This window comes from Polistes canadensis, unplaced genomic scaffold, assembly GCF_001313835.1.
Source record: "Polistes canadensis isolate GaletaPanama2010 unplaced genomic scaffold, ASM131383v1 scaffold_77, whole genome shotgun sequence".
Lineage (NCBI taxonomy): Eukaryota > Metazoa > Arthropoda > Insecta > Hymenoptera > Vespidae > Polistes > Polistes canadensis.
The window spans coordinates 495,125-510,923 of NW_014569624.1; the positions used below are offsets into that span (position 1 = coordinate 495,125).

Genomic DNA, 15,799 nt, shown 5'->3' on the forward strand with positions numbered 1-15,799 from the left:
TTGTGTAAAAATTTCTCTCTTTCCTTTCACTTGTTATCTACTTTCTGATCTTCGCAGAAAGTAACACACACCTATCTGCTTAGTTTAGTAAAATAAAAAGAAAAAACCAAAGAAAGAGTATTTCTCTTCTTTCGTAAAAGTTTGACGAAAATAAGAAAGAAAGAAAGTAAAAGAAAAAGAAAAAGAATCAAAAAGATCGATATAAAAATGTTGGCGACCTTGGAAAAAAATAATAATAATAATAAAAAAAACAAAGAGAAACATATATAAAATATCAAAAAGAGAAAGGGGGAAAAAAAAAAATTAAACGACGATGATGATAGGAGTAAGTAGTTTTCTGGTGTTGCAGGATATGTGGAGCTTTTTCTTCTCTCTCTCTCTCTCCCTCTCTCTCTCTCCCTCTCTCTCGTTTTCGTTTTATCCGTCAGTCCCTCCTTGCCGATGGTAGTAATACTGCCGGTGGTGGCAGTGGTGGGTGCGTTGCGCTTCAGCCAAGGGGTGGCTTTGACGTTGGCTCCGAGGAGGGGTGCAGAAGGTGTTCGATCGACCCACGTACCCGCGGTGGTCCCCGCGCTCTCACTGCGACAGAGTTCAGTCAGTCGGTCGGACTCTTCCACCGTGGATACGCGCGCGCATCTATACACAATTTATCAACCCTTGGCAAAAAAACATACCTATATATATCTATATCTATATCTATATACATATATAACACGCCAGTAGGAATTATTACTCCAATATATAGAATTGTCACACGGGAAAATTATTTTTGTATTCTTTGTCATATTTTTGTCGATAAAAAAAAAGGGATAGTAAAAATATGTTTGTTTAGATTTTACACAAATTTGGATTGAAACATAAAAGAAAAAAAAATTGTGACCTTTTTTTTTTGTTATATCATATATATCTTCGTGTTAATTGTTTTGATAAAATAAAAAGGGATTATTGAGAATCGGGAGAATCGGGCACATGGGCACTGACTGACGCACGAGGGATGCGGAAGGCATGGGTGACGTTTCAAACTGGGTAAGTCTTTGTTGACATTCTTTAAATTATAAAATATAAGCTAATGTAACTCCTCTTCTTTTTCTTCTTCTACGTTTTTATTTTATTTCTTTTTATCTCATTTCATATAATATTAGTATTTATCAACCTACGTAACTTCCTATAGAATTTGACACGCTCAAAATTTAATCCACCGCCTTCAAACACTATCAAGTAATCTCTCGTAATCTCCTTTTAGTATATAACTACACAAGCATTAAATCCACTTATAGGATTGTATCATCCCTCTAGAATTTCCGAATCCTTCTTATAATGTGTGTTTTGGTCTAAACTGTATAATGAAGAAAAGTTAAATGTATAAGCACTTATATAAAATCTTATTTCATTATTTAATTTCATTTATAACAAATTTGTGTATTATTACTTAAAACTTTAAATAAGTAGCTAGCTCTTTTTAGTTTATTTAATATAATAAAATATATTATACATTTTTTTTATGTTTAAACACGTTACGCGTGTAAAATTTAATTCCACGTAAGATTAATTTAAAAATACTGTATAAATTTGAAAAAGTATTACAGTAATTGTTATTCGCTGTATTTTTACAATTCTAATTCTAATTCTATTAACTGTTAACGAATTAATTGTTAAAATTGATTTGTTAGTATCGCGAATCCTCAGATCGTTTCAATCCTAATTTTGTCGTAAATGATGCATTTTTATAAGGTTTTTTAAACTCGTTATCTATCAAAATAATCTACATTCTACATTGTGTTATTAGAGTTTGCGTGTAGTAGCTCGTGTTTCTCGCCTATCATTCTTATTTTTCTTGTCGGTACACGCTATACTTTCATTCTCATTTTTTTTTCTAACACAGTAAATAATCGTCTTTCATTATTATAAGTTGACCACTTTGAAAGAAATCTTTCTTACGAATTTAAGTCGTTCTATGCTTCTAATTGTTTAGATGCGTTCTCTAAATTGAAATTGGATGATTATCTCACACGATTTTCAATAAATATTTGTATTAATCGCTTTAGAATCTACGATTTTTTCTGATATCATAAAAATTATGAATAGTATTATTATAATATTTTTTTAAAAAATGAAAAATATTATAGGATCTTTATAAAAAATAGTTTTTACATTTAATCAGATGTCTTAAGATTGTAAAATTTATTATAATTATTAACTAACTCGAGTATATATATATATATTAAGCAAAAAATTATACATAACTATAGAGATCAATATTTAAAAAAACAAGTCACATAACGATATGTTTGTATCTAAAGAGTATAGAAAAAATATTATTCAACTAGAAAAACGTGTATGAATATTAATTTGAGATCATCGGTTCATGTATGTTTTTCTCAAAAATCATCAAAAATAATTGCATCAAAGTATTCAAATCGATTGATTACTCTCTATACGGAATATAACGAGAAGACGCATTAGAATAACTTTGTCGCATTGAAGTTTAGTAGAAAACGAGAATTTCGTTAGCTCAACACATATTGAACTTGATTTCGAGCGTCGTCATTTGTTGTTGTCACGATACGATCTCGTTGATGAGTATTCTCTTTCCCATAGTATACGAATAAATTGAAAAAGTATATGAAACAGAGAGAAAGAGAGAGAGAAAGAAAATAAAAAAAATAAATAAATTAAAAAAAGCAGTAAATATAAATTGAAATCACGAAGCAAGGAGATGAAGGGTTCTCTAATTGCTTAAAAGGTGGTAGAGTGAAAAAAAGAGGTAAAGAAAAGAAAAGTGGTCATAACACGGTTTCACATACACACATGTACACTTAACAATACACGATCATCTACATATACTGACAGACAAGCAGGCAGACGGAAAATTACACGCTTATGAACGCATACACCCACGTATGGTTGGGGTTCATCTTATGAAGGACTTTGAAACAACAGCTCAGAAAATCAGGGGAGAAAACAATACGCGCCGGTTGAAGAGCAAACACATTTTTATACCGTTTTACCGCGTTCAAATAATCGTGACGTGCATAGATGCGATCATGCATCCATTCAATGTACACGAATATAAGCGTAAGTACACGTTGCGTATATCGTAGCCTGAATTTCACGAGAAATTGTGTTTAATCGTTCCCGTAAACTTCGTCCTTCTTTATTTTCTTATTTCTTCGGTCTTATAAAAAGCGATCGATATTCAAATTTACTTTTTCTTTAGAAATTTGTAATCTCTTTCTTAGAAAGAAATCAATGAAGTTAACGGTAATTATCAGTTTTTTTTCTTTTTTTTTTTTTTTTAATACAAAGTTTCCCGAAAAGATATCTTTTTTCTTTATTAATTCAATTTTATTTAATGAATATTAAAAATACTTATTCGAATGAATTCTAATTACTGTGAACGAAAATGTGCATAAAAAAAATACAAATATAATTAAGTAAATGGTAATAAATATGCGTGCGTATCGTTTGGTATAACAAAATATCGTACAATTGGTGGAATAAATTGAATGTATACGTATTTTTATATTTATTTGATAAAAAAAGAAGAAGTTTCTTTTATTTTCTCGATGAGAGAAATGTGAAATGGAATATTTTCGCGTTCAAATAAATGGATACAAATATTATTGCTCGAATTTAACACACGTCTTTCTAGAGTCTTTGAAACACTTGGAATTCTTCGTGTAAGAGGGGTATGTAACAAATACACACACATATGTACATCTATAGATTCTTGTCTACAATGTGTTATCTATAAACGATGGATCGCATCTTTGGAGTAGGCATATCGAGATTCCTTTAGAAAATTGATCGTTTAGAACGGCATTCACTGTACATTCCTCATATATATGTATGGAAATATGTATTACGTATGTACTTCATATTCGCTAACTTTAAAAAATTGACAGTTAAGTCTTGCGTTGACGATCGATCGAAGAAAAGCTAAAGGCTTCGTGACCTTTGTGTTCGTTATATTTTGACGTACATACATTTTTTTTTGTTTACTATGATCTTTCCTGCAATATACCGTTTCGTTTCGTTTTGAGAAATAAAATATTGCCGCAGTAAAGAAACAGAAATAAATCACGAGAGACGTTTTTCTTTGAAATCAGATATTTTTGTTCTTTTTCCAGTTTATAGTCGCATCAACAACAAGGTTATTAGCGACATATAACAATACATAGCTATATTAGGTGTTACATATATTGAAAAATATTTTGTGATTGTCTTTAAAAAAAATTAATAATGTCAATGTGGTGTGTGTGTTTTCCTGAGTGAAAGAGCAGTCTTCAGGTCTTCTGGAATTCTGTATCTTATTATTTCATTGATGTATTTGGGGCAATCTATTATTATGTGCTTGACGCTAATTTCTTCATTGCATATTTCACAATTTTGTTTTGAATTTCCACTAAATAGGTAGCTATGGGGTATAGTTAGTGTGTCCAATTTTAAATCTGTTTATGATAATATGTTCTCTTCTACCAAGGGATTCGATGGCTTATTATCCTCATAAAAGGATCTTTTTTTTTAGCTAGGGTCCTTAGGATGTTACAGCTTCTAAGGCAAGAGTCTTTTAGTTTTCTGATATGTTTAGTCCATGTGAGTTTATTGTCAAACATTAAGCCAAGAATTTTGATATTGTTAAGAAAATGTAATACATAAATCAGATATTTATTATTGCTTACAATTTTTAATATATATTTTTTATTGTTTTATTTTTTTATAATAAGTTTGAAAGAAAAAATGTTCTCCTTTCAAATATGTGTATATATATATATTTGTATCTCGTTAAAAAAGTAAGATCCCTTTTAATGTCATTTTTTTCTATACTGAAAATCTGAATTATTTTCAAGATTTGTATCGCATTTATATAATACAACCGTTTACGTTTATCCGTTTTATATTTCACGCTACACGGAAACGTCATTACTGTCATGTTTTATATATTGAGCTAACCTTTTCCAAACTTCTATCGAAAGTTCGATCTTTTTATTTAGCGGAATGGTTTCAAAGTTGTTTCGATTATAGGTAAAAACAAGAAATAAATAAAAAAAAAAAAAAATAAAACTAAATAGAAAAACAAATAAGTAAGTAAATAAATAAGATTAACGTTTTCTTTTCTCGAAAGAATTTTTCTAGTACGAGTTTGATGCGTGACCAGAACTGCAGCGATTAAAAAAAGAAATACAAATAAAAATATAGAAAATAAACAAAAAGGAAATAAAGAAAATAAAAAGAGAGAAAAGAAAGAATTCTTCGTAATATTATTTTTACGCTTGAAAGCTTGTTATTTCATTCGTGTGATGGTGCAAGCTAAAAGGAATCGGCCATTTAAGAAAGGAGAATAATTTATTTCCTTACATTGCTTTTGTAATGTACTTTTCTGATAAAATTCAAATTACATTAACAATTAGTGAACTAACTCGGAAGTAATAAGTGTAAAAAAGAGTGCTTTTTACACTTAATTACTGTTTTTTAATAATATCTACTAATTGTAAGTAAAGATTGGCCCCGTTGAACAGTCAGCGAACTGTAAAGTGAACTAACGAAGAAAAGAGCATACGAACACTTAACACACGATTAAATTTATCTATCCTTTGTATAAATGTTAATTCGAATTCGTTGCCTCGGAAGATATACAGTCAAATTTGATTAATTCAAACGTTTGATTGAATTCCGAATATTATTGATTTTATTATTTTATTAAATCAATTAAGAGGAAAAACAATGTTTCCTTTTAATTATTATTCCGAATAAAATAAATATATTTTAGTATTACAGAAATAAACTCGTTAGATTGTTTTGGTGTTCGATCATTTTCATATAAACAAAAATTAGTCTCTTAGAACACACTCAGGTTTATTCGTTTAATTGGAACACCCCTAAAGGAAATGAAAGAATACTTTTCGAAGAATGGACGTTGAATTATTCCTTTATTCGTTTCGAAACGAATAAAGGTCTATGGTCATTATCTTATCTCGCGAATTTCTACTCGTTTGTTACGTGTTGCTTCATGAAGGAATTCCGAGCAATCAGCAAGCGTTAAAGCTCGAATGACGTCGAATACTCAAAGTAACTCGATTGCAAGAAATGAATCTCTGGATATCCGTGTATTCATGTCTATATTATTATAAACCCACGCTAAAAACTATCGAGTACTAACGATGACGAATGTATCCTGATTCTTTGTCTAGGCAATATGTTCCTTCCTCCAGTAGTACTCACAGAGCTTGCTGAAATAGAAGATCCGTGTGGTTTTACTGATTATTAAATTACGATATACTTTGGTTATCTAAAATTTGGATATCATTACGATATCACAAGAAGAAGAAGAAGAAAAAGAAAAAGAAGAAGAAGAAAAAAATTTAACCGTGAAGATGAGGATAGCTACGAAGTTACGAGTCAACATCCTTTTTGGCTGGATCTTTTATCTCTTTACGTTTCTTCTACTTCCAACACGAATAAGTGAGTATTTTTGATAATATTAATAAATATTATATGTGATATGCTTTAATACAAGGGTTCATTGAAAAATTTACAGTCTAAATCAAACAAAAAATTATTATTACTTTTGAAATCAAAATTGTTTCCGTTTTTTTGGGGTTAGAAATTTGTTAATTTATCCCACGTATAATCATTAGAATTTATATTTTTTGGTTCGGTGATGGAAAATAAATTGTTCTCGATATAAATAATTATTTGTTAGTATTTATAATAGAAGTTATAGTTGCATTGCAGCTGTAATACACATTAATCGTATCTTAAAAATACGAAGCGAAAATGTTTCCAAATATTGACTGAATAAATACCAGCCGTCAATCGTATTTCATTGCTGCAAAAATAATTGCAGCTTTGAAGTATCGAATTTAAAAGATTTATATGATTGAAATATCGAATAACTGTCGAACAATCAACATCGAGTAATTTTGTATTTTCTTTACTTGTTTAATTTAATTCATTTCGATGTGATGGACATTAAAAAATTATCCTCAATCGTTTAAAGAACGTTCGCGTATTTATCTCATTTTGAACAAGATTTTCATTTCCAATGCGTTTTTTTTTGGTTTAAAATCAGTGTCAAATTGTAAATTCGATAATTGTTCCAAAGCTAAAAATATGGATTATATTTCAGACAGTTTCTACTGTTTTTAAGATATCAATTTGAATATATAAATGAAACAATAAAATCGTACAAATTTTCTTTTCTTCCTTTTTTGGAAAAAATGAAAAAAAGAAAAATCAATAGTTGCAATTTCACCGCAATCGCCAACATAATCGAAATAAATTTACAATAACCAAAATGGCAATTGTTTTTGCACATCAAGCTAATAATTAATTAATTAATTACCACAAGTTAAATTAATAATATTAATTACCACAAGATTTAAATATAAATAATATTAATTTAACGGGAAGTTAAATTAGAGTGAAGTTGATCCTTCATTGTTATCAAAGTACGATGAGCAATATTGAATTATAGGTGCTCTTGAGGAGAACTGTACGGATTTTCAAGGTGGAACAGTTAGGCATGGACTTCTCTATGTGCCAGGACCTGCGGTTTGTAGCTTGTGCGTTTGTTATCACTCGGAGCCGATGTGGTGCCAAGCAATATACTGTACACCCCCATATGTGAGTAATTGAAGTTATCATGAAATGTTCTCTTTTCCCTTGGTGGTATTACACCTTATTGTTATCCGTATATTATAGTTAACTATTCGTTGAATTTTGTTGTCATCTGCAGGTGTTACTTTATGCAAAAAATTAGAATAATTTATTATTAAATATTAATTAGAGTATCTTCTCGTATAGGGGATTTTGTTGTCGAAGTGTACGGTTCTCTAAATATTTTTAAAAGTGTAGATCTAAAAATCATAGAAAAATATTGACTTCTTTAAAACATGCAAATATATTGAACTAGTTGAACGTTTGGCCTTTTTTATTTTTCATAAAATCTCAAAAGAGACGATCGATGAGTGATGATGCTAGTAAAGCTTAATAAACTTTGAGATTTTTCAGTGAAAATAAAAGGGAGAGAGGAATAAAAAATAAAGAACAAAAAACGTGGCGAAATGATAGAGATAAAATCTAAATGATTTTCGAAAACGGGTAAAATGCACGAACGAGAAAATGATTTCGGTGAACCATATGGTTTTAACTTAAAGCTTTTAAATAAATTGTTTTATCCATACGAGACTGATGTAGTAAAAGGTTACTTTTTTGCATAATAGATCAATTATCGTATTCGTTCAATTATGTATTTACACACACACAGCATTCATACATGCATATGGTCAATTTATATATATTATTATTATTATATATATATACCCGGTAGAGCTGGGTAAAACTATTTTAAATTATAAACAGTAAATGAAATATATTAATTGTTTAGAAAAGTAGGCTTTTGAAAATAAAATATTTTATTTGTTCGAATAGTCATTTCAAATAGTATTTCAAAGTGTTCTAAAATTATCTAGAAATGAAGAAAAAATCAATTGCACGTTTTAAATCTTTTTAGTGCAAAATTGAATGAACATAATTTCTAATATAATAAAATGGGAATATTAAATGAAATTAAAATTTCAATTTACATCTCTCAACGATAAATCTTTCTGGGAATGTTTCATAATTTTACCAAATTTTAAACGTTCTCTCATTTCTCGTATATCTTCCGAAAAAAAAAAAAAATATGAAATAGCATTGAATTGGAACAATATGGTGTAATTCATACATCTATGGACATGACCGTCCATCTATGCATGTACGTACAAGCTTATGAATATTTATAATAAAATAGTAGATTAAAAACCGTCTGACTAACTCGACGTAATATATATTCGACCACGCTCGATAGATTTAATTTAGAACAATAGTATGGTCTAGTAATAACACGAAGTTTCATTTTTATCATAAACGCGCGTAGAGCCTTTGCTCACTTTTTCTTCTTCGATCGCTAGCCAACTGGCATTTTTTCCTACGATAAAAAAAATACTTTGACCGAGATCAGTATCGAGTTGGTGCTATATAAAATCGTTAAACGTGCTACACTTAGTAAGCATATACTTAATATTACATAGTATGGTTGCTCAAGTCATACCCCCTTAGAATAAAAACATATAAAATGTGTAATTTTATATGTAAACAATAAATTTGTATGTTTTTCTTTAACTTTATTTAATACTGATTTCATGTAAATTATTTTAATGAAATTCGAAATATCTACACGCTTTTATATAAAATTAAATAAACGTAAAAAATAAATAATGCTCGTCGACTAAGGAATCAAAAATTCTAAATCATATTTACGAATAGAATTCAAATAAAAATAATCGAAAGTAATATTTATCGATATTTATCGAATACGATTAATTTTAACAATCATCACAAAACATATTTCTCTTTTCTTTGTTAGAAAATTTGTCACATAAATCGTGTACCTATATTTTATATTGTGAGCATTGAATCCATGTAATTATACCAAAGTAATTAAAACTTATACTTTGAATATATTACGAACTTCGGAGTATGAGATAACAATCTCACGAGAATTGTCGTGCGAATGCTTTTATTGCTACATCTAGATAAATATATCCAGTACAACTATTATATGATTTTGATGATCTGAGTATACTCGTGTTGAAACAGCTTAAAGGTGTAAGTTTATAAGTCAAAAGTGTAAAACTTATTAACGCGTCACCTTCAAGCGGAAAATTTCTACACACCGCGAAATGCTACATCGTTTGTTGAAAATTAAATTCAGGGACGGACATTTTCGCGTCGTATATTTTTTTTTTGCTCTCTTTTCTCTCTCTCTCTCTCTCTCTTTCTTTCTGCTTTAGTCGTACTCGTTAACTCCTTTTCTCGCGTTTTTAATCGCTCGCAAGCACACGTATATAAATATACATATCCAGAATGTTGCACTTTCAGTTGAGAAAATCTAAAACTACGATTATAAAATTCTATTACAACGTTCTTTTCAATGTTTACATATATTTATGCTTTTATAAAAAAAATAATTGCTTAATATAAAAAAAAAGGAAAATATGACGAAAATATTGATTAATTTTCTATTTTTAACGTGATGCTAAAATTATATTACTTGATTGATCAAAACGCAAGAAATGTCTATTATTATTAAAGTGTAAAATGATTTATAGGTTTAATTGTAAGTGTGTGAGTATCGGTAAATATGACTAACGTAATCTCTGTGCAAAAAAAACGAAATTATTTTCAATATATCGAATATTTATTTTAGAAAATATTGATCAAATAAATAAAAGCGTATGTATATTAAATACGATATGCAATATAGACAATTTTTTAATATGATTAATCAAATTTATGACAAATTTTTACATTTCAATATGTACGATAGGATATGCTAGCAAATGTTTTATGCATAGTAATATACATTTTGCAAAAACATAAATTTTTATTTTCGTTACACGTTCGTCTCTCTTGTTCGGTGTGATATCAGCCTCGGAATGTCAGAGCTCATACGCAAATTGCTTGTTACTTCGTTAACGAATAAAATTTAATTCAAGTTGCATCCTCACGAAAGCTTTTCATTATATTGCCTACCTATAGAGATAAATTTACTACGACAATGAATTTCCCAGAACGAGCTGCTCATTTTCTTTTTCACTTTTCAGGCTTAGATAGTCGATGAGACAATGATTTTAATAATTATATGATGCCGTTAGTTGATATTTAATTTATTGTTTACATTAATCGCGTTATTTTTCTCATTTTGTTAAAATAAAAGTATTCATATATTTTTGTTGATATAAACTTAAATTAATTGCTATTTCACGTTGAAATATTTTTTAATTATTATACAGGTGGTAGGTGTGGGTTAAAAAGGTTTTTAAAAAGTTTTTTCAATTTATTTACAAAAATAAAAGTTTCGGTGATACTGAAAATTATTTAACCCACCCACGCGCGTACAATTTGTAAAATAAAAACAAGGATTTAAATGTGGAAGTTCAATTTTTAAACGGAAAAAATATGTTTCTTTTAAAAATGGATCACGTAATATATATTTATCTTGTTTATACGAAACAAACCATGTTACGATATGGCTACATAATCCGAAGAATAATATTCTTACGATAGGATTATTCAATAGGGACAGAGATATAATATGACCAATCTAATCAGATTAGTGAAGCTTGTTTAAATTTTACCAAGAACGACTACTTTTTTCTTTTTTTGTCTATGTAATTAAAATGTAACTACCATATAGCAACGAATATTATTTGTTTGTAATTTTTTATCAATGTTAATATTTACCCATCGCGTTTAAATTGCAGTGGAGATATCATTTTTTATAATCGTTTCAATTATTTCGTTTGATGTAATAATTGTTGTAATAGCATTTTTTTTTTCGTTTCCTTAAATAGAAAACAAGATTATTCACGATTAGTGGTAATGTCGTTGTCAAGGATAAGGTTAAGCAGATTGGCAATCGGTTTATTGAATTTTCTCTTAATGTGCCATCTTCCAGTCGTCTCTAATAAGATGTTTTCATACAATGTAAAAATGTAAATCCGTTTACTCGTCGATAGGAAATAAGAAGAAGAAGAAGAAGAAGAAAAATCAAGAATATTTCTTTTCCACGATTTTAAAGACGTCCTAATCTTGTTTATCATTTCCCCCTTGTTTCGTATTGTTGTTTAGTTAGAGATATTTTTCTTTCGACTTGAAATGGAATTTGATAAACGTGATACCATGATCTTAAAAGTTCTCGTTCAAGATTGGAATTAAAAAGAAATGCACAGAAAAGAAAGGGAAAAAAAGCTTTTTTTCTAATTATTTTCTTATGACCAATGTTTAGGTAGTAAACTTTTTCCATTAATAGTTTATTGTATAATTTTCTAAAAATTTTTATGAAGTTCTCATAGGAGTATTTGTTTTATTATTAAAATTATATATGTTACATTTAAGTAATTTCATTGTTAAATAAAATATTAAGAAAAAAGTGTGATCGATTTATTCGAGAATTAAAATTACTCCATAGAATTTGTTAATATTATACTCTGAAGCAATAATAATGAACAAATTCAGCAGAATACAATTTTTCTTCGTGAAATTGTGAAAACTCACTAATTATTTTATTTCGCTAAATTACGAGAGTACATTTCGGCCGCTTTTGTTTCTCATATCTGAATGGGACCGAAACACTCAACAGATGAAAGAAATTATTCGACATAATGGAGGACTCGTTGTTGAAATAAAAATCTAACGAAAGTAGTATACACTTTTATATCTTTTCCAACAAGCTCGTGTAATTTTTTAATGTATCGTTAAAAAGAAAAAGAAAAGGAAAAAGATAAAAATAAAGAAAAATATTTGTGAGTAAGAATAATGGAACGAACGAGGATGAATTTCACTATTCTGAACAATACAACGAAGTCAATTATTTACTATTGTCCGAGAACCCTACAGGAAACTACGAGTTCATTTTGTCGATAAAGAAAGACAAGGATGAGTAAACGAAAATCATATTATGGTTTCGTCTTTGCGAAATAATTCTTTGGAAGCCAAGCGAAACTAAAACCGAGGTCACTGCGGATGAATCGCAGGATCGCAGCTTTAGAAAATACGAGATTGTTGGTAGCCATTACTATTTCCAGGATACAACCTAGACAATGTTATATCAAGTATCAATTTCACTGGTTTCTATGTCACATATTTTTTTCTATCATCAACAGTTTCGAAGATATTTAAGTGAATCGATTTAAATGGGGCACCCTGTATATTTATATTTCGTAGAACGCAAGAATTTTCGGAAAATATTAAAATATTCCTATTGAGATAAAACATTTTTGTAATGATATAATTATAAGCATAGCTTATCTAATTTGTTTATATTTATAATTACTCGTTAAGAATTAAAAAGAAAAAATAATCTGGAGAGAAACTATTAACACAATATTAATATAACATATAATATGAAAAATATAATATTCATAAAATATGTCTTATAATTAAAATAATAATTATATCTAGAATATTAATTATGATTCAAAATTGTTTTTCATTTCTCAGAGATGCAAGAAATTCCGTGTTGGTGAGCGTTGTTGCGAATTCGAGTGTTTGGATGGCATAGATGATGCACTGGATTGGACCGGACCGGATTTAATAATTGTCGATGGATCATCGAGGATACAGGATCAAGGAGTCTTCTGGTTGACGACATCTCTTGTCGCTCTTCTCTCCCTGTCCTAGTTTCGAGACCAATTACCTGCTGCTGTTGCTCTTGTTGCTGTTGCTCTTGTTGCTGTGTACCAAATGCGATGAAATCTCATCTATTTCTATTATTTCGATCGAAAAGAATAGTCATTAAATGAGACGTTTGGCCAATAAGATAAAATCGTCCAAGTTACAAAGAGTCGTCGCCATTTTTCACGAATCCAATCTAATCTAATCTTCTTCTTCTTCAACGAAAGAAAAAAAAAGTTATCGACCGACCATCCGTACAATGATTTTTCGATCAATGAATTAAAAAGAACGAATAATAAAAAAAAACAACTAAAGAATAAGGAAGTTCAATCGTAGAAAAATATGACGATTTGAAGATTTAAACACACAAAAAATATATATATGTATGAAGAAATTTGTTTTTTAAATATTTGTTTTACTTTTGACAAGAAGAAAGATTATATGGGATACGAAATAAACGAACGATCATGTGATAAATTCATTAATGACTTTAATTAGCCAGGTATTTAGGGGAGGTTTGTGTGTGTGTTGTTAATCAAGGACATTGTAGGTAATAAATAAAAAAGATATGACAGGTTAATGAAAGAAAAAAGGAAAAGCAAGAAAAGAAAAGAAATGATTATATCTAAAGCCGTCTGATCATTTAAATTTATATAATATAATATCATTCTAACTCATCATATACGATGAGTTAATTAGAATCGATCTGTGATTAGATGCAAAGTGATGCCCCCGGATATACATGCATACATTTAAATACACATAAACACATATATATTAATATACATAAATACATACATATATTAACTTAAAATTTTCTTATACGTAAATACCTCTTCATACCTTTCCACCTCTTTTTTCGATATATTATATAATAATAATAATAATAATAATAATAATTATATTAATATAATTATAAATAGATAATTAGAATAGATTAAATTCAGTCGTTACGTATCGTCGAAGATTAAAACGGGAATTTAAAAATAAAAAAAAAAAAAAAGAAGATAAAAATATTGGGAAAGAGAAAACGGGGCCGTAGTTCGCGAAACGCCGGCTATAATTTCATCCAGAATGATCTAATTGTTTTTTCTTGCATTTTATAGAGCGTTTGTCTCCATTGGGTTGCTTAGAGAAAGCTTGTAGTTATTTTTGTTAAGAGAATAAAAAATAAACCTCGATCTTTGAGAGGGAGAAAGAGAAAGAGAAAGATAGAGGTAAATATATTAAAATATTTCTAAAAAAATTGTTACGAGCTTTTGTTTGACGAATCCTAAGATATTGTTGTATGTCCTTTTAAATACACAACACGATGAACACTCACATACTTGCATACCTCAAACAAAAAATAACATATCATCTTCGGAAAGAAAAGAGAAAAGAATTGAAGTAAGTAAAAATGTTAAAAGTAATTTAGAAAAAGGAAAAAATAAAAAGAAAAGGAAGATATGATGAACGTGAGAGAGACGTATTTAGTTTCTTATGATACTTCTGCAGCCATCTTAATGACCATATTGACTTCGAAACTTGAAGTTTAGTAGATAGAAAGAAATATAGTTAGTAGTAACTGTAGATACAGATATATTTTGAGCAAGCCATGAAGAAGTATGAAGTCACGAATAGGGTTCTCATAGAAAGTTTAAAAAACTTTCATAGTGACCTGAATACAGATAGAGAAAAAGAGATAGTATTTTCTTATCCAAAAGAGTGAAAAAAGAAGTTTCAAAGAAGATACGTATTTATATCAGTTCATATCAAAAGTTTGATATACGTAGAAACGGCAAGTGAACGTCGTCGTATACACGGTTTCTTAGGTATTTTAAACAATCTAACTTTAACTGATATTAATAAATGTGTCGCAGGGAAGTTGGACAAGGTAAGAATTTAGAATATTATATTTCGATCTCTTATTGAACGTTTCATCCCTCCATCGTGACTTCTTCAGCAACTAAAATATATTACGACTTTAAAAATACATATTATCAAACATTTAATATATAGTTATATATCAATATTATTTCGATCGTTAATGTTCAGAATCTCTTTTATATTTTCTTATATTTTTTTAATAATAAAACTGTACTTAGCATCTATAAATCGTTAAATTTAAACATGTAATTAAAACAATACTGATTCAATCAAAAGACTCTGAACATTAACGATCGAGGTAATATTTAATAACTATCTATTAAACATAATATTAAACATATATATTGATAAACAATTAATTGATTTAACTGATATGTTTTATGAGTATGAATAACGCAATGTTGTATAAACGTACATATTATAAGCAAACGCTTTATAAATTAAAAAAGTAATATCAGATATAAAAGTAATATCAGGATAACAACGAGTCATTTCTTTAAATTATTGACATATCTTCATACGAAATGCTTAAAATGTCCATCAGCTTTCGTATTATTTTACTATGTAACTCTTTTTATGACGCTTGTGGGATACATACATTTATACATTTGTTTTTCTTATTTCTACTTGTAAAATATAAACGGAAAAGTTGGATCGTTGAAAAATTTCGGACACAATTGTAAAGAAAGGTAATAATATTTAGCTTTCG

The 15,799-nt window shown here is 28.6% G+C and overlaps 1 protein-coding gene across 1 annotated transcript; it reads left to right on the forward strand.

Moving 5' to 3' along the window:
* The first annotated feature begins 485 nt into the window (after window positions 1-485).
* Window positions 486-14,683, forward strand: LOC106786596. Its single transcript, XM_014748154.1, has 4 exons — window positions 486-1,026; window positions 6,192-6,462; window positions 7,478-7,626; window positions 13,048-14,683. Exons 2-4 carry the CDS (start codon window positions 6,375-6,377, stop codon window positions 13,225-13,227), a joined length of 417 nt encoding a protein of 138 aa, XP_014603640.1. The 5' UTR covers window positions 486-1,026; window positions 6,192-6,374; the 3' UTR covers window positions 13,228-14,683.
* The last annotated feature ends 1,116 nt before the right edge of the window (window positions 14,684-15,799 follow it).